General features: G+C 39.1%; 2 protein-coding genes across 4 annotated transcripts in view; one reads left to right on the forward strand and one right to left on the reverse strand.

Annotated features, from left to right (window-relative positions):
• The window catches only part of LOC138030990 (protein FAM117B-like), a 26,205-nt gene extending 16,708 nt beyond the window's left edge, over positions 1–9,497 (forward strand). For all 3 annotated transcript variants that reach the window (XM_068878899.1, XM_068878848.1, XM_068878857.1), the window contains exons 5-7: positions 58–273; positions 3,509–3,888; positions 4,861–9,497. In XM_068878899.1, the coding sequence (XP_068735000.1) occupies positions 58–273; positions 3,509–3,888; positions 4,861–5,032 (768 nt within the window). In that variant the 3' untranslated portion in view covers positions 5,033–9,497. The remainder of the gene's footprint in view (positions 1–57; positions 274–3,508; positions 3,889–4,860) is intronic.
• LOC138030899 (prolyl 4-hydroxylase subunit alpha-1-like) lies at positions 7,285–17,668 on the reverse strand. Its single transcript, XM_068878788.1, has 4 exons — positions 17,236–17,668; positions 14,248–14,772; positions 13,088–13,340; positions 7,285–10,101 (listed from the first exon to the last, which is right to left on the reverse strand). The coding sequence occupies exons 1-4, from the start codon at positions 17,651–17,653 to the stop codon at positions 9,918–9,920; spliced, it is 1,380 nt and encodes a 459-aa protein (XP_068734889.1). The 5' UTR covers positions 17,654–17,668; the 3' UTR covers positions 7,285–9,917.
• Positions 17,669–18,015: the final 347 nt, after the last annotated feature.

Here is an 18,015-nt window from a genome sequence, read left to right on the forward strand (position 1 = left end):
TGTTATCCACCTTTTCGACACTTGGGGCCTGATCAATAAATGTTTTTGTTTTCACAGAAATTAAAGTATTTGCGAAAGAAAGGTCCGATTTATGGTCGCCAGTCTCCTCTTCATGGTGATCACACAGCCATCCCTCCGAGCAGACTATCTCAATCGATCCCTATATCAATTCCTTTAGCACCAAGATCCTCAGAGGGGCCACAGAAACGGAGCCTAGAGGGCCTCAACTCTGAAATACAAAAAATAGTTTTAACTGATACACAAGTTGAAAGGGTGAGTTTGTGTCATACATGTACGAGTGTGGGTATCTGGTTGACACCGGAACAACTGTACCGTCTATTCTTTCTTTGTGTGTTCTATGCACTGATAATGTCTCAGAATATCTTACGAGTGTGCAACAACTCTAATAACAATCATGAATATGTACATGTATAATATTATAAAGACCAGACTCACCTGTACAAAAAAGCAAAACTTTTGTATAAATAAAGTAAATACATTGCCTGGGACAAAATAAAATGGATTGCTTTGATAAAAATGGCAGTGCGAGAACTGAAACAACTAAATCAATTTTTGTTTTGTCAAAGAGATCAGTTGCATGTCAACAAACTGAAACACAGAATTCCAATAAAGGAAAAGTTTAACTAGGAACAAAAGAGAAAAACTGTAATGGAACAAACAAGAAAGTGACACTTGCTCTTACCTGCACAATTTATTTAGTTTCAACAGGATTCGAACCCATGACCTCTGCAATGCCTACCTCTACCAACTGAGCTTTCGAGCTACACAGTTGGGAGCAGGTCAATTTTTTGAGCTATTTTGTTCCTGTGAAGGACTCATTGGAACCCCCTTTTCAACTGTGTTGAGTTACAATGGAAAGCAATCATTCTACCATGCATGTGGACCACTAGAAGGGTTTCCCTTGGAAATTACCCCAAATTCTATCAATGAGAAACATTCGCACAGAACGTGAGCCTTGGATCGGGAAGGGCTTGTTCATGAAAAACAAGAGATGCCTGAATTTAAGTAATTTTGACGGCAATTTTGGTGTACCGCGGTGATTGAGTATGGAGCACATGCAGTTTTGAGGCAGCGATCTGGCAGTCCAGTACTTGGTGTCAGCTGCCTAAAAACATTTGAAGCGTGAAAAGACGACATTTGAAAAGGTCTTTTTGGTCACGACAGATGAAATACATTGCACGCATTTGTACAGAACGAGCCTTAAAAGGGGTGATGTCATGCTATTTTAGTGTCTTTTCAAAACCCAAGATATGTCTTGCCATCAACTGAATTTACTTTCTAAGTACATGTACTTTCTAAGTAAAAAAAGCCAAAATTTTATGATATTAGGTTGTGTTCAAATACCCTAATTTGTGCTCCAGAATGCAAGAAATGCATTCTAAGAGGTTCAAATTTCAAAATTTTTCCCCAGGGGAGGATGCCCCAGAACCCCCAACAAGTTTGTGCCTGCACTAGGTCTACAAAAATGGCCACCAAGAGGAGAATATGTTTCATTGTTTCCCTTACAAAACACATAATGAAACAGAGCAGATCAGATCATGTTGCAGATGGCAACAAAAAACCTGGTAGAAGCCCTGCATCTTGAAAACTACATTTACCCACCCTATAAGGGCACTGTCATGTGCTAAAATTGCTGTTTATAGGTCAAACCTGGATAAAAATCGAAAGTGTTACTGTATCTCGTACATGTGTACCACATTCCTGAGAATCCAATGAGAAGATCTGGCCCTAGTTGTTCGAAGGGTGGATAGCACTATCCACTGGATAACTCAATTGGTTTTGCTAGTGTTTATTGGCTGGATAGCGTTATCCACCTTTTGAATAACCAAGGCCTGAAATAATTATATCTATGACAATTTGTATTTACTTTTTGGCAACTTTCTGAAGACACAGGCAGTGTCTTCAGAATCCATCTCCATCCTCAGATACAATCAACACAGAATCAGTTCAGTTCACTTCAGTGGTTATTGGCAACAAAACTACAGTACTGTTTTGGTCTTCATTGATTCAGAGAAGTCTTTTAGTGTTTTCAAGTTTGACTAAATAGCATGACACTGCCCCTTAGATCCCAGAAAGCAAACTGCATGTGACGAAAAAAATAATCCCACTTTTTTGATCTCTCATCCCAAAAACACTGCTAGTCTAAAATCTGGGTAAAAGTTAAGAATCCGATCCCACCAACGCGTCGGTCGACTGTTGGTCGACTGTCGGCCGACGCATTGGCCACTGTTTAATCTTATAACGTATAAGATGCGTCAGTGATGCGTTAGTGGTGCGTTCGTGACTCATTTGGGCCTTATTGAACTGTTGAAAACCTAAACATACCTTTTTCAAACTGAACGGAAATGTCTTCGAAGGAAAATAAGAAATTTACTTTTGACCACCATCTTATATTTCGTGATATTAGAACCCAGTTCCCATTACGACAAGTGTTAGTAGAACCCAGTTTTCACTCTGGCAAACGCGTTGCCCGAGACTTCATCTTTATCATCTTCCGCATTCCCGAATGAACTAGAGAGACCCTTGTTCATAGTCTTGTCACTACACATATCCAACCTGGAACTGTCATCTACTCAGATCAATTCACTCCGTACCGGTACATACCACTCAACCAGCTACATGTAGGATATATCCATGTATCAGTAAATCATTCCAAGAACTTTGTGTTGGCTGACGTGTCGGTAGTGTGTTGACCGATGTGTTGGCCGACGCGTTGGTGGGATCGGATTCTTAACTTTTACTAAAATCTGACTTTCTGTTGATGTTGAAAAAGGTTGCATTGGTGGAATTAAGGAACTTTAAGCAAGGTGTCGGAGAATATTAGCGGAATATTTAGTTTTGCCTAATTTTGTTAGGTAGTTTAGCATTGACCATAAGGAACTAAAAAATCCTAAATCCACTTTCCAGTTTTAAAAGCCGAGTTCCTGTCCAATGCAAGGGAATTAATTCAGTGCTTTTTTTTCTGTTACTAACTTGACTTAAGAAATCAATGTGTAAACGTTAAGCCATTGACACCTCAAATGCCCTAGGATACCCCAAGTTGAAGAGTAAAATTGTCTGGTGGTAGACATCTGGAGTAAAATGTGTCAAGTCTCACTCCCAGGAGGTCAATGGGGTAAAATTATTTTACACACTGGAAGGAAGTTTACTCTACTTTCTTTGAAGTGTTTCTGACTTTGGCTCTAAATTAATGGGGAATAGTTTTTTCAGTGAGTGATTAACAGAGAAAGCCGAGCTCAACTAGAAGTAAAAAAAGTTTAACAATGGTTAGCAATAGTAAGAAAACCACTCATAGGATATGGCACCTGACTTTAAATAATGGCAACTTGGTACACTAGGATGGACATTGCAGGGAGCATTTTGTGAAAAATGTAATATTATGCTAACATTACAATGGAAGCCATTTTGTGGCCCCTGTAATGATACTAATGTGAAGCCATGTATAACAGGGACATTCCAGTTTAACCAGGAGAATTTTTTTTTTCAGCATGTAATGGAACATGTACCAGATGGTCGAAAGGCACCCGTCAGCGAAGTGCTGTCTGGTACTTTTCGCACCTCTGACATCCACACCCAGACACCAGCTGAGAACCATGATGGGCAAGACAGTGGAGGAAGTGGCAACACCAGTAGCAGAAGCCACTCTGCATCACCAACATATCCCATAATTCCAGGGGCATCTGATTCACGTCCATCATCAAGGAGTTCCTTGGGAGGAGCAGCAGAAACTGAAGAGAACTTGTCTCCTGAGATACCTTCTGGACCTAAGTATGCTTCATCACCTAAACCCAATAACTCTTACCTCTTTGCAAGAGAGCCTCCTGATGGTGCTGAAAAGGTGCCATTGCATGTTGAAGATTCAGATAGGTGAGTTTTTTCTTTTTCTATATGACTATTTACACTGTATAATAAGTTTTGATAGAGTGCAGCTCAAAGATAAGCAAACTTTGCATATTTGCTGAAAGATGTGTGAGTTCTTATTGGATGTTAAATGTTCAGGAACACGTGTAGCAAGATGTTGGTTTGTCTCGCCGACATATTAGGCGCTACAGCCTGCGCAAGAAAATTTGTATACAACATCCATGATCACAATCCAGTGCTGTGGTTTTTAATTTTTCTGTGTTAAATACCCATTGTTTTTCTATCATTGTATTTTCCAGTGGCCCTTATTCATGTTGTTATTAATTTTAGTATTCATACTTCCTATTTAGCTATCTTTTATATCACCAACTGGCGGTTCATTTGTATTCGCAACTGATGATGGACGTTGGTCATCCGAAACATGTATTGCAAACTTAAAATTGTGTTTCTTACTTTAAAATTATTTCATGTCTGCTACTAGTTCGCATAATAATATTATAATTATAATTATACAATAGTTCTGTTAGAATGATAAAAACTGTAGCTGTGCCACAACAATAACTGTAACATGTCTCATTCAATAATAATTGTGACATGTTAACTACAGTTATTTACACTATATTAATTTTAATAATTAATCGTAGTTATTATTATCCAAGGTGGCAGTGCCTGTTGAATTTAAAAGGGAAAACAAGGGATTTAAAGGAAATTCCCCTTAGAATGACCAAAAAAATCTATTGTTTTTCTTTGGATTTCAAAACTATGTTAACTTAACACTAAGTGACCAACGTTTTAAGCCTTGATTTGAAAAAGACACATGTTTATTTTAACTGGAATTTTCCTATTTAATGGTCTGTTATTACTAACTTATATCTAAGAGAGCTGGATTGAGGGAAAAAATGATGTCAAAGGATATCACAGGGGCACTTTAGAAGTGATGAAATAAAAAAGAAACGAGTTGTTGTTTCTTACTTTTAGGGATAGATCCTCCTTGCCTCTTGGGCCGGATAAGTCAAAGGTCAAGATCATTAACATAAGTGCAAGATCGGCATTTTCAGCTTTCTCTGCACTGCCCTCCTTACCCAAGATGGCAGTTACCTCTCCAGCTACAGCTAGTCAGCAACTGTCACAACTGGAAGCCTCTCAGTAGTTCTCTGATCTGTAAGAGGATCATGGCGTTGGGAAATCCCAGGCAAGCTGCTGTGATGCAGCATAGGGTCAAACTATGCACATGTATTAACCTAAAGAACTTCAGAAACTGGCCAAGGTCCCACTCTGACTTGATGTAGTGCATTATTATTTTGTTAGTGCTAAATGGGATACTACATGTACAGTAGCAGTGAACATGGGCGGAGATCAAAACCTTTTTTGTAAATCTGCTTTTAATGTTGCCATGATTGATTGTAAGTAGTAACTACTTCAATTTCAAACAACTCGACACTGCTTCAGCACCATTGTAAACAGCTCCAGTGGGACCTTGACCAATGCAGCGACTGTATGCCTGACTTTACGTAAACGACAATTTGGGTTAGTTTGAACAGTGAAGCATTTATTTAGTGCTGCCATAGGGTTGTTTATAATGATAATATTGTTTAAGACCTTTCAATGTTTTGCATGCAATGTTGCTAATATCATTAGTACTTGCATAGTCAAGGAATGTGCTCATCAAGAAAATGATTGTTCCAAGATTCAAATAACCAAAATAGTAGAAGTTGTATATTTTGTATGACCATGATCTTTAGGTTAATGGGTATTGTTGCCATGTTGTGCCTTTCCGAACTGGCATTGGGTTGTATTTTTTTGCTCCTTGAGTCAGTGAAAGCAGTTATAAAATACTATTATTGTATGTTCTTGTTGATTGGTTATGTTATTCAAAATTTATAGGTCTGTCTTTTACAGTGCATTTTTGTTCTTAATACATGGAGCACCAGAAAAGGCTTTTTAAGTCTGTAATGTAGGTCTGGAGTGCTTCTTATGTGTGGTTGAGTCTGGTTACAAGAAAGCAACAAGCAGAAAGGCTACAATAGTACTCTGACACATTGTGAACTACAATGTTTACTTCAAGATGAAGAAAAATGATTTAACACTGTGATATTAAAATACTATGAAAATTAATATACTTCATTAATTTAACAAATTTGTGAAATCAGCCGAGCTCTGCATTTTGGCGAATGCAAGTCGATGGATTTCAGAAACAAATGATGAGCTTCTCTTACTGCTTTTCAGGAACTAGTCTCGTTGCACACTGTAATGTATTGTATCTTGTATCATTTTCATGACCCTTGGTATCAATATTGTATTATTGGCATATGTGTCCTTGCAGTTTATCCAGATTTCTAAGTTGTCACCTACCTCATTAAGAACAAGGCAGGTTCTTAAAGGGGCTAGGTCACGCTATTTCTGGGCATTTTCAGCACAGATCGAATGGTCATAGAATTAACTAAAATACCAAAAATAACTGTTCAAAACTATAGAAGAACTCTAACAAAACACAGGGAAGCCAAGAAGGCACGTGGATGGACAAAACTGGAGAGGATTGAAATGGATTGAATTTGGGTAAATTTGAAAAATGTCGGCCCACCTTTTTTCAAATTTATATCAGTCTATGTCAAAATGTCATTTACAAAGCTTGAAAATCATTCTCAGTTGTTATGTGACCGTGATTTTGCAAATGAAAGACTCTTGCTCTGCCAATTTGACGTTTAGAGCTCATAATTAAACAAAATTACCTAAAATAGCGTGACCTAGCCCCTTTAAATGCAGGTTTGTTCTGTAACGGACCAAAAAGGTGTGATGGGTGTCAAGAACTTGCAGTTCAAAGAAACAGTTGGAATGATTGTTCGATTTGAATAACAACTTTGTGATTAGTTTTGTGGAAGCTTTGCTCTTGGAACTCATGGTCTTAGAGGTTTTTCTTCAGCCCTGAAGTGGCAAGAAAGAGAAAATCCTCTGGTTACCTCGGACTTTAAAATCCTTTTCATGTAGATGCCAGCTGTCAAATTACAAAAGGGACCAATGCCAACTTGGCAATCATGCGTCCTCCAGGTATTGCCAATCAAATGGACCAATCATATTGATATGCATGTTTTTAAAAATATCAACCAATCCAAGCCTGAGGGTCGGATTCTGACCCTGGCATCTGCATGAAAGTGAGATTGAAGTCTAAGGTAACCAGAGGTTTTTCTTTTCCTGTGCGGCTCTCTCTCTGCTCAAGAAAAATCTCTGGGACCAGGGCATCTTTGAACAAGCAAGAGACAGATTTTTTTTTTGGTTAAGAATAATCACAAATCATCATTTTTGCATCAGGTGAATGTCTGAGCATTCCCAATTTTAGTTCTAAGACAAGCTGTCTTTTAAGCGAGGGTGATGTGGTAACAGGTTAGAGCACCAGGAGATGTCAGCTTACTGTATCAAGATGTACAATTTATTATTTGGTTATTGTATGAACAGAGTGTATATCATATTTACAAATATTAAGATTTAAGTTAAGGAGAAAACTTAATTACCACAATAAGCAGTTTAGGAATTTTATATAAAAAAGAAGCTATTGGTACTTGTCATTGATCTAATTCTTTAATGTATACTGCAAGTCAGATTGTAAATATTTTATGGATTAAGATTACTATTATGATACTTGTATATTTTTACACTTAAAAAAACGTCCTAATGTTGTAGATTTATTGGATGGTAAAGACCGTTTCAGCCATTTTGTACTGAGATGAGCGAATACCTCTTTATCACTGATACTCTTTGGATGTTCTGGTCATTTTCTAGTTCATGTAATTTGATGTAATTCTATACAGTAAGGGAATTCCAACAAGGGTGTCATCTGGAGGTCACTTTCTAGTTTCTTGAGCGAATCACTAATGGTAGAGATGATTGATGCAAGGCTAAAGTTACTTAGCAACTCGGAATGTGTTAGTGTCAGCTGGTTTAAGGGGAAAGTTGCTGGCCCTTGCTGCAGCTTAGTACTCTTTCATTGTCAATGCTACAAGTTTATGCATTAAGGGTGCCATAGTTATGATGATGTTAGTTAACAGTGACTTTAGTCTATTCAGGATGAATTGTCACCAAAAAAGATAAACTTTGTACTGGGTAGACTAACGTTTGTGGCTGAAGAGCAGAGCTTGGAAGGCTCTAATTTATTGATAACAGAGAAACTCTTAATTCCTCTTGAAATACTGTAATGTCAAGGTAGGCCAGATATAATTTTTACTCTAAAGATGAAGGTATTTTTCCGTGGTCAAGTCTTGTGGCTTCTTTGCTGGCTTTAGATCACGAAGTATTTGTGTTGAATGGCAGTAAAGATTTGGATGTTAAATAATATCAGGGAATTTTTGCTGGCTGAGTGGCAAACCTGACAGAGGTTTCTGTTTTTGGTTTTTGCCAACAAATGAAAGTTGAGTGTTTTGCTTGTTTCACTATATCCTTGCAAGTAAAAGGATTTCTTGATTCTGTTCTGACGTCGGTCTACTTTACATGAACTGGCTGGTTCAGTCCGTGAGTACATCATTACTTTGACAATGACTGAGGGCTCTTTTCAAGACCTTGTCCAAAATGGTGATGTTATATTACCTATTCTAATTAGAGTGAACAGTTGACCCAAGCAGAGCTAAATCTTAAGTGGAACCCTTCTGGGACTCTGAAGTATTTATTGATATATTTATTAGGAGAATATCTGATATTTAATGGTGATCAAGTGAAATCCTTTCAAAGTAACCGCTGAGTGAAACAGCATAACGTTAAGTGACGTGCAACTACAGTAGTACTGAGCATTTTTACATTTTTCATTCATTTTTCCTCTCATTTCAGTTCTTGAGATAGTTGGTTATTGACCATTAAAATTTTTTCTGTTCCCATAATGGAATACTTTTTTTGAGGGTTGTTTAAATGAAAACAATACATGTTAATTACTCTTGGGACTGTATCATGCTTCACGGAACTGGATATTTGTGAAAATTCCAAATTTTGAAGTCTTGTTCCAACATTTAATGGGCATCTTGATGTGATAGAAGTCCTTATATTTTTTTCGATGTATCCTCCCTTCATGATAAGAAATTTTATTTTATTTCCATGAAGTCAAGCTAATTCAAACATTCAAATTGAACAGTCAACTTTTTACGCCACTTGTTTTAAAAATGAAACTTTTCTTGACAATTTTAAGGGGAAATTTCTTTTTTTTTTTTTTTTAGCTTTCTTTCCGTCTAATTCAGTTAGCTTTTTCTTTTAGATTGAACATACTTTCTGCTCACCAGTTTGGACAAGTGTCTTTGATATTATTCTTAACATCCCAATGTTTGCCAGTGAATATATTGCCTTATTTATTATGGTACATTATACAGCATTTGTTACATAAACAAGACTTGTTTGAGTTGTTTTGTCTTGGGATATTTTGAGAAACTCCCTGTATAGAGGGTAATTTTCCAATAATATTGATAAGTGAAACGATGATTGCTTACAATGGTTATAATAATTATTCACATCAAAACAAGTCCTCTTAGTATTTTAGGAGGGCATTTCCCAGCTCGTACTTTTTGCTACACTCTTGTATTACCTTCCTTGTATTCTTATTGATGCATACTCAGTACAAATAAAAATGAACTGGAAAAGAAAAAGACTAATTCTTCTTATCTACGTTTTCTTAAAAAGACATTTCTTGAAAGCAACCACAATAATTACTGCAGAAATGTGTCAGAAATGTCTTGAAATTATGCTGTCAGCTCAAAACATTGAATCACTGGTCAAGAATTATAGCCTGCAGGTATCCAGGCATGCAACAGGAAACCAATGTCAAAACACTTGGGACACTTTTCCTTTTTTGTTTTAAGAAAATGACAGTACCACTGACCCTGAGAAATGTTCGGCCTTCGAAGTCAACAAACAGTGTTGTGTTGTGTGTCAAGGGGAGTAGTGAAGAAATCTCACAAGGCTGTAGTTGTGAGTGCATGGGAATTGTGTGTCACCAAATGTTTTGTGCAGGCTGTTCAATCTGAGTTTAAATTGTCATCACTATTATTATTGATATCGTCTTGAAATCAAATCAGATTATTTATATTAGAAGTGTACTCCACCAAATGATCATAATTCCACTCGTCATACCATCTGCAACTTCCTTGTTCATACTCATCACATGACACTCTGGGTTGATTGGCATGGCGCTGTGGTAATCTTGGCTCTTGAGGACGTTTCCCAAGTGATGGGAAGTTGTGATAGTAATACCTGTTAGGAAACAGATATAGTTGGCCAGCGAGCATGCATAGATGGTAAAGGGAAGGGGGGGAGGTGGGGGGACTCATCTTTCACTATACTACCTCACCCCAGAAAGACCAAGGTGGTTTGCTAACTGTTAGTTCCCAATAGACTAACAACCCAAACCTTTACAAAAATGCTAACCTTAGATCTTGTCGTTATCTAAAGCATAGTGTTTAGGCCTAAGGTTAGCATTTTTGTTAAAGTGGTACTACGATCAAAAAAAAAAATTTTTTTTTTCTTTGGATTTCAAAACTATGTTAACTAAACACTAACTAACCCAAGTTTTAAGTTCTGATTTTAAAAAGACACCTGTTTATTTTAACTGGAATTTTCTTATTTATTGGTCCACCATTACTAACTTTAAAATCTTGAGAGAGCTGGGTCGAGGAGAAAATGATATCAAAGACTCACTAGTTTAAGAATGCAATGCGTGTGTACGCGGCCGAATTAATATGCAGCAAGGGAGTTTCGGGCTTTCAGACTTTTAAACCCGTGTTTTGCATTATGTAATAAATTGCGTTTACACGCTGAAATTTTAAGCTAGTGAGTAAATGACGTGATTTTCTCTAGATCCAACCCTCTGAGGTCCAATCGGCCACTTTTGAACGTGAGTAATGGCGGACCGTGAAATCCAAAACTTACACTCAAAATAAACAGCCTTTGGATAAAACTCAAAGCTCAAAATTTTGCCAGTTAGGTAGTAAGCAAACACGCTTTCAAAATCTGAAGAAAAAAAGGTAATGATTTTTTGATCATAGTACCACTTTAAGGTCTGGGTTGTTTCAGCTATTGAACCCTTCACACCCTACTCCTCACCCCCCCCCCCCCTTCCCCCCCACCCCTGGAATAGTCATACCCAATTGAGGACAGGGAAATTTGGGAGTACCTGGAGATAAAGCTCTCAGAGGAGAGTAGAGACCCAACAAACTCAACCCACAGGTTACACCATATCTACAATACTCATCACAAATCATTGAAACAGACACTGTTTCTCTCGAATTTTCTGGAAAAATCCTGAGATTTCTACTTCACACTGTTTTCTCCACTGAAATGTGCCTTCTCCCTCCCCAATGTTGAGCCACGCGTGTTTTGAAGCACTGAGACCACTGTGATACCCAAATCAACATTGGGGAAGGGGAAACAGACACAAGTGTTTCAAGATTTTTGATGAGTATTGTAGGAATTGAACCTAGGCCACATATCTATAGACTCATATATCATTAAAAATATAGTGGCATCCCCGTCTCAAAGAGGCGATCGTTAGCGCTGGGGATTTGTCTTGATTTGTATGACTGTGTAACGCGATCCTGGCGTGGCAGTCTCTATTACAGGTGGTGCAGATGTGCCTTGCTGCACGTTCTTTCCTCGCGGCTCTCTTGCATGTAGCCTGGAGCCTAGAGCCTCCCATGCACTGGTGTGGATTAGTGCAGATCACAAGTCTTGCTTGATGACGTCCTTGCAGTGCAGCAGCAGTCAACCCATGCTATGGATGCCCTCCCAAAGTTCTCCATAAAGGATTTCTCTTGGCAGGCGGTCAGGCTCCATGCGATGTGCATGGCTGAGCCATTGAAGGCGTCGCTGAATGAGCAGTGATGGTATGCTCAGTGAGCCAGCGTGCTCCAGGACCTTGGTGTTGGTGACTCTGTCCTGCCACCTGATGTGCAGCAGGCGCTGAAGGCAGCGAAGGTGGAATCTGTTGAGTCGCTGCTCTTCTCTGGCATAGGTCGTCCACGACTTGCTACCGCGAGTTGACAGGACACAAGCTTGGTAGACGCACATCTTGGTCCTTTCGCTCAACTGGTCATTGCCCCACACTTGCTTGTTGAGTTTGGCCATGACAGCAGCTGCTTTGGCGATCCTGAAGCTGATCTGAGCATCGAGTGAAGTCGAGCTTGAAACGGTGGAGCCCAAGTAGGTGAAGGTGTCCACAACCTCCAGCTCTGTGTTGTCGATGGTGATGACTGGGGGGGACTCAGCACCTTGTGCCAGGATGTTGGTCTTCCTGAGGCTGATCGTTAGCCCAAACTCCTTGCAGGCGTGGGACAGCTTGTCTATGAGATGTTGGAGGCCCTCGTTGCTGTGGGATGTTAAAGCAGCGTCATCTGCAAACAGCAGCTCCCGCATAGGAAATCGCAAAATGCAAGAGCAAGTTCATATGATTTTTTTTATTACACTCAACAAAATCACTTAATTGCTGTGTTTCCATAGCAACTTCCATATTGCACTCTATAACCTCCTTATGCATTCGTCATTGACCAACCAGAAACGCGATACTTTGTTGAAGTATAGGAAATCATATGAATACAAGTACAAGTGCATTTCGTGATTTAAGGGAACGAGTGATGTTTTGAAAGTTCTCAAAAAATCACTAATTCATGAGCTAGTTCATACATTTTTTATTTATTATATACTCAACAAAATCACAAAATTGCTTTTTTTCCATAGCACCCTATAACCTCTTGCACTCTATAACTTATTTATGCATTTGTGATTGACCAATCAGAAACACAATATTTTTTGTATGTAACATGAGTGGTCACATTGAACAACAACGTCATGATTTCTGCCTTTTTTTGTCTGACGAGTGTATTGCTACCTGCTTTTCAATCTTTATGAAGTGAAATGTAGAACCCGTTGGGATCTCGGAAAAACCCGAGCCCCAGATGGGATTTTTTGGAGTTCCCAATGGGTTCTACATAATTCATATGTGGATGTCATTCTCACATTTTTTCAATCTTTGCCATGTATATTTATTGTCCATATAATAAAAAGAAAATAACGTGTTAGCTCGAAGATGTGAATTTTATATTCTCGTGGCAAGAACATAAAATTCATATCTTAATTGCCACCATGTAATCCTCTGTTTATGAGCTAGTATATAACATATTCAACTAAACAGGGCCTAAATTTGTGAAGTGTTAAAATTATAGGTGATCTATGTGCTACTTCTTACCATCTTTGTATGATGAACTTCTGTCCTTTAACAACCTTCGCTGCATTGTGAAGAGATGTCAGATCACATTCTCCTTTAGAATTCATACTGTTCCATATCAGAGCAAGTCCTTTACGTGGTTTTACACTGATTCCCAACTGTGGAAACTTGGTTTCTCCACCTTCTTCTACATCCTTCAAGTAAACCAGGACAGTAGCAAAGCGGTCTCGTTTGTCACTGTGGTTGACGATGCAATCAGTGTGATTCTTGTATCCTGAAAACAACCTCAAAGTGAGTGTTTAAAATTATAATTATTACTAACAGTTAAACAATACCAATACTAAATTAATTAATGAACACGACTTACACAGGCAACTTTATTGCAAGATAAAAGTTGAAAGATACCAGTATTCCTCTGTATTTTTTTCTATAGATTGATAACAATCACATCAACAGAGGGTGGTCTGTCCATGCCTCAAATTGATAATAATTATTATAAATAATAATAATAATAATAATAATAATAATAATAATAATCAATCAATCAATCAATCAATCAGAAGTTGCTCAGAACTTGTTGCAGAGGAAGAATCCATAGTGGTTAAGGGGAATGCGCTTGAAATCCACTACTCCATGAGGCCTGTAAAACTCTGCAAAGTACGAGGATCCCTATTCATAAGAGAAATCAATAGTTTCAGTTGCTAATTGCTTAACTGAAACCCGGAAAATCTTGGAGTATGTGTGCAGAGGTGTGCAGAGAGCTTTAACGGCTTGTGAGTACTTCTTGTTGTAATCAGTATCATAAGGAAGTGTCAGTACTCCTGGTTGGTCATGCACAGTCAGTTCAAGCACAGGGGTACTAACAGCCCAACATCTCGACTCTCCAGGATGTCAAGGAATGTTCTCAGTGACTTCCTTTGATTCCTGCAAATGTGGAAGGGCTCCCTGAGTTGAGGCTCCGCAGAAGGCACATCTTTATGCCTAAAACAGTTACAAGCAAGTTGTGGCAGGTACAAAACACAGGTCACAGGTCATTGTTTTACCAAGAATATAGAAAGTATCCTAGACATTCATAAAAGCTAACCTCAGGCGTAAAAACTCTGTATTGGTAAAACAATGACCTGTGACCTATGTTTTGTACCCAGCAAGCAAGTTGCCTTATGCTTAAACTTACAACTTACCAACATTTTGTGGGTATGAAGTTATTTGAAACTTTCCTCCATTTTCAAGCTTAAGTCCTGTTGCTCTTTGTATCCTTTCAGCAAATATTGTGGAGAATTTGCTCTCCCCAGGGTAAAATGCTGTACTAAAACTCCATGTAAAGTACGCTTGTAGTTGAGTTGAAAATGTCTCATTGACACATGTTGTTCCCTCAGTAAAATCATTTTGTGATACCTTGATTTTTAGCTTTGCATCTTTCAAGTATTCACGGAAAGACTTGATACCATCAAAACATATGATTGGTCCCTGCTTGTTAAGTTCTGACACATGCTTTTGGTGGACAATGACAAGATTCTGGCACTCGTGGTCGCTGAGAAAATTCTCCACTACATATGCGTTGACATAACTCTCAAAACGTTCATGCCTCAGCTCTTGAATTTTCATCTCATGATTATTTTCTTTAATGTTTTTCATCGTTAACCTGCTCTGTACAGAAAGCTTGAAATTTCGTAACTCTTTGGGAAGATAACTTTCTTGTGTTACAGCTACAAAATGTAGATAGCAGAAAATAAAAATGATATTGCATTGACATACCACTGTCAACCAGATTGAGTGACTTACAAGTATGCATTAAATGGACCAGGGCAAAGGGGACACCAACTGAAGACAATAGTTAAGTCTGTTGAAATATAAGTGCTACACGGCCAACGTTTGTGAAAACGTAACCCTTCCTTGTACTTGTACATGTTCATTGCCGTGACTTTAACATCTTCAGTTCCCACGGCCTGCTCCCGTCTGTAGCTCAGTTGGTAGAGCAGCCGTGATCTAACCCGAAGGTCCTGGGTTCACTTCACTTTACACTCTAATCAGCCAAGTCTGTTGAAATAGATCTTACTGTCTACCACAGGATTTACTGACTGATTTGTCCAGAAATGCAAGTAATTAGATCCACACCCCTTATTTTCTAGTGAAAATTTCCCTTTTTTAGGCCTTTTTTTGTCTGGCATGACTATTCTGGGGGTGGGGTAGGGGGTGAAGGGTAGGGGGTGTAGGATACAATAGCTGAAACAACCCAACCCTTTACAAAAATGCTAACCTTAAGCCTAAACACTACACTTTAGATAATGACTAGGCCTAAGGTTAGCATTTTTGTAAAGGTTTGGGTTGTTTCAGCTATGGTAACCTCAACCCCTACCCCCACCCCTTACCCCTCAACTCCTACCCCCACCCCTGGAATAGTCATGCTACTTTTTCTCTTCTTGATACCCTGATTCTGTTGTACTGTATTGTGCGGAACATGCTCACTTATGTTTAGAAATGCGAGGAATTAGATCATGCAAAGTAGCCCAAATTTGACATCCAACATGAAGTATCTCTTTAATTTTAAGCATTTGCGACCTATTTCCAACAATAAGATAAGAGTAAATGAAACTTGCTATACTTACTTGAGGAGCAGCATTTGGGGACTTTTTGTCATGTTCGAGACACAAGTGGGGACAAAGTTGTGACCCCTATTGAAATCTGCGTGCATCTAATAATAATTATTATTACTCTCATTTCTGGACATATCTTTGGAAAGGGGAGGGGGGTGGTGGTGCACTGGATTGGCACAGTGGTGAGAGCACACAACTTCCATCAATGTCACCCAATTGTGAGTTCAACTCAACATCAGATCTGGCCTCCCATGCAGATGTTCCCAGGGCTTCGTTCGGTCACCCCAAAACGCAGACTGCAGACTGTGCAGACCGTGCAGACCAGGGGTAAAATATGGCATTACCCTCACTATCATTGAGAGCTAACCGTAAACAGGCTAACCTGAATGTTATTTAGGCCTAATTCAGGCTATCTGAATTTTCATTTTACAGACGGTCTGCACAGTCTGCACAGTCTGCATTCTGCGGTTTTCAGTGTCCCGGCTTCATTACACATTCCTACCCCACTAATGTCTGCTGAAACGAAAAACCACTTCCATTCAATGGCTGTTTGCCCACTATTTAAAGAAACCAATTAGCGTTGACTAATTGTGTTGCGAATAGCCAATCACATGCTGTGAAAGAATGCCATAAAAAAAAAAACACCAGTTTACCCAAAACTAGAAAACAGCCTCCTGATCGGTGGTGTGGCCCATTACCTTCTGAGATCCAGGGATCCCGGGTTCAAGCCAATAATGCCCTTAGTGATGGAATAAAATCATACATGTCCAATACTCCTACATAATGAGATTCCTGGTACGTCACAATAGACATCACAAAGTGTCACAAATTGTCCCGCTCTTTAAGTCTCACAAAACTGTTACTATTTTTTTAAGGATTAAGGTTCGGGGACACTTTGTGATGTCTATTGTGAAGTGGCATGAATCTCATTATGTCGGAGTATTGGACAACCCTCAATAAATATCAATTAAAGTAAATGTTATTATGCTGGTGTTGGTCAAACGATGGATAGCGCTATCGGCCTGATAAATCGGTATCCAGAGGATAAGTCCCCGGGATAAGTCATAGCGACACCAATTGCGCTATCCAATGGATGGTAATTTATCCAGTGGATTTTGAACAACTGGGGCGAGAGATTATTAATTTGTGAAGGGAATAATTATTCATACGCGCATTGGTCTCAATAGCTATGGGAAGAGAAGGCGCCCGCGAACGAGGAAACAGTTGCTGAGGTAGCACGGTGTTTCTCAACAATTTCAGAAACATTTTTGCTTCCCGCAACAAATGTTTCCTCGGGCTGAAAGGACTGCAGGACTGCAAACGGGGAAACGTTTGCTTCCCTCATTGTTCCCTCGTTTGCGGGCGCCTTTGCAGATATTAGCGAGACATTGTTAAAAACACTGATTTGATAGTATGGAACGTGATTGGGTGCTGAGTCTCTAACGATCTCTCACCCCAGGCGAGAAGACGGCAAGATTTTGCCTTCATCGCTAAGTGGATTTTATAGAACATGGTGGTTTGAGACTCTTTCGTAGCCCGTTTCGCCGTGAGTTTGATATCATTTGTACGTCCTACCTTCTGTCGTCAAACGTTTACCCCCACCATTATCCTGGGCAGAGGCTTTCTGTTCATTTAACTTCCCTTTTCGCAAAGCCTTGTTTTTAAGCCTAACTTGAAACGCGGGGACAATGAGCGAAACAGCTAAAATTGCTCCGATGACTGTACAAATGGTAAAAATGACGACAATCCATTTTCGCGACGTCTCCTCCTGGAATTGACAGGGATGTTTCTTCGCAAGTTTTGAAGCGCGTGTAGTTGCATTGTTGGTGTTTTCGCTACCCCTCTTGCCAGCTTTACGACCGACGGCCTTCGTCATGTTGATAGAGAAGCTGGCGTTTAACACGTTAATCCATTTTAGTGAAAATGAAAAACAATTAGATCTATTGATTCGACAAAGGGAAAGATCGACATCTGTGCAGCTGTGTGTGTACATACAAAGTTTGTTGTTTGTCACGAAATAATAAAAGGAATGTCACGCAATCGGGAAGTGGGGCTTTAATCTATTTCAGAGTGAAACGATTTCTGAGTGTCTCATTAATACAAATACGGCATCGTTAAGTAAAGTATTAAATAAAAGAAAACACTGCCTTCTGTCACTAAAAGCCACTGGCATGTCGCATGGCACGACCTTAAAGCTATGGAGGTATATCTACGACAAAATTCAATGGTCAGTAATGAGTAGTTGAAATAAAATCGTCCAAATCATGAATGCATCAATCCAAAGCTGAATGGCAACAAGCCGATTCTGTAAATGGCCATTGCCGAAAGAGGCATAATGCAGGGAGGGGGGGAAGC

The sequence above is a fragment of the Montipora capricornis genome, chromosome 1 (genome assembly GCF_036669925.1).
Source record: "Montipora capricornis isolate CH-2021 chromosome 1, ASM3666992v2, whole genome shotgun sequence".
In the NCBI taxonomy this organism is placed as follows: domain Eukaryota; kingdom Metazoa; phylum Cnidaria; class Anthozoa; order Scleractinia; family Acroporidae; genus Montipora; species Montipora capricornis.

What these genes read in the sequence shown, in the direction of transcription:
- LOC138030899 (XM_068878788.1), bottom strand. Translation starts at nt 17,653, where the DNA reads ATGTACACACACAGCTGCACAGATGTCGATCTTTCCCTTTGTCGAATC. An exon ending in TAAACGTTTGACGACAGAAG is followed by an intron (nt 14,773 to 17,235) that starts GTAGGACGTACA and finishes TACATTTTGTAG; the next exon opens with CTGTAACACAAGAAAGTTAT. An exon ending in TTCATACCCACAAAATGTTG is followed by an intron (nt 13,341 to 14,247) that starts GTAAGTTGTAAG and finishes GGTTGTTTTCAG; the next exon opens with GATACAAGAATCACACTGAT.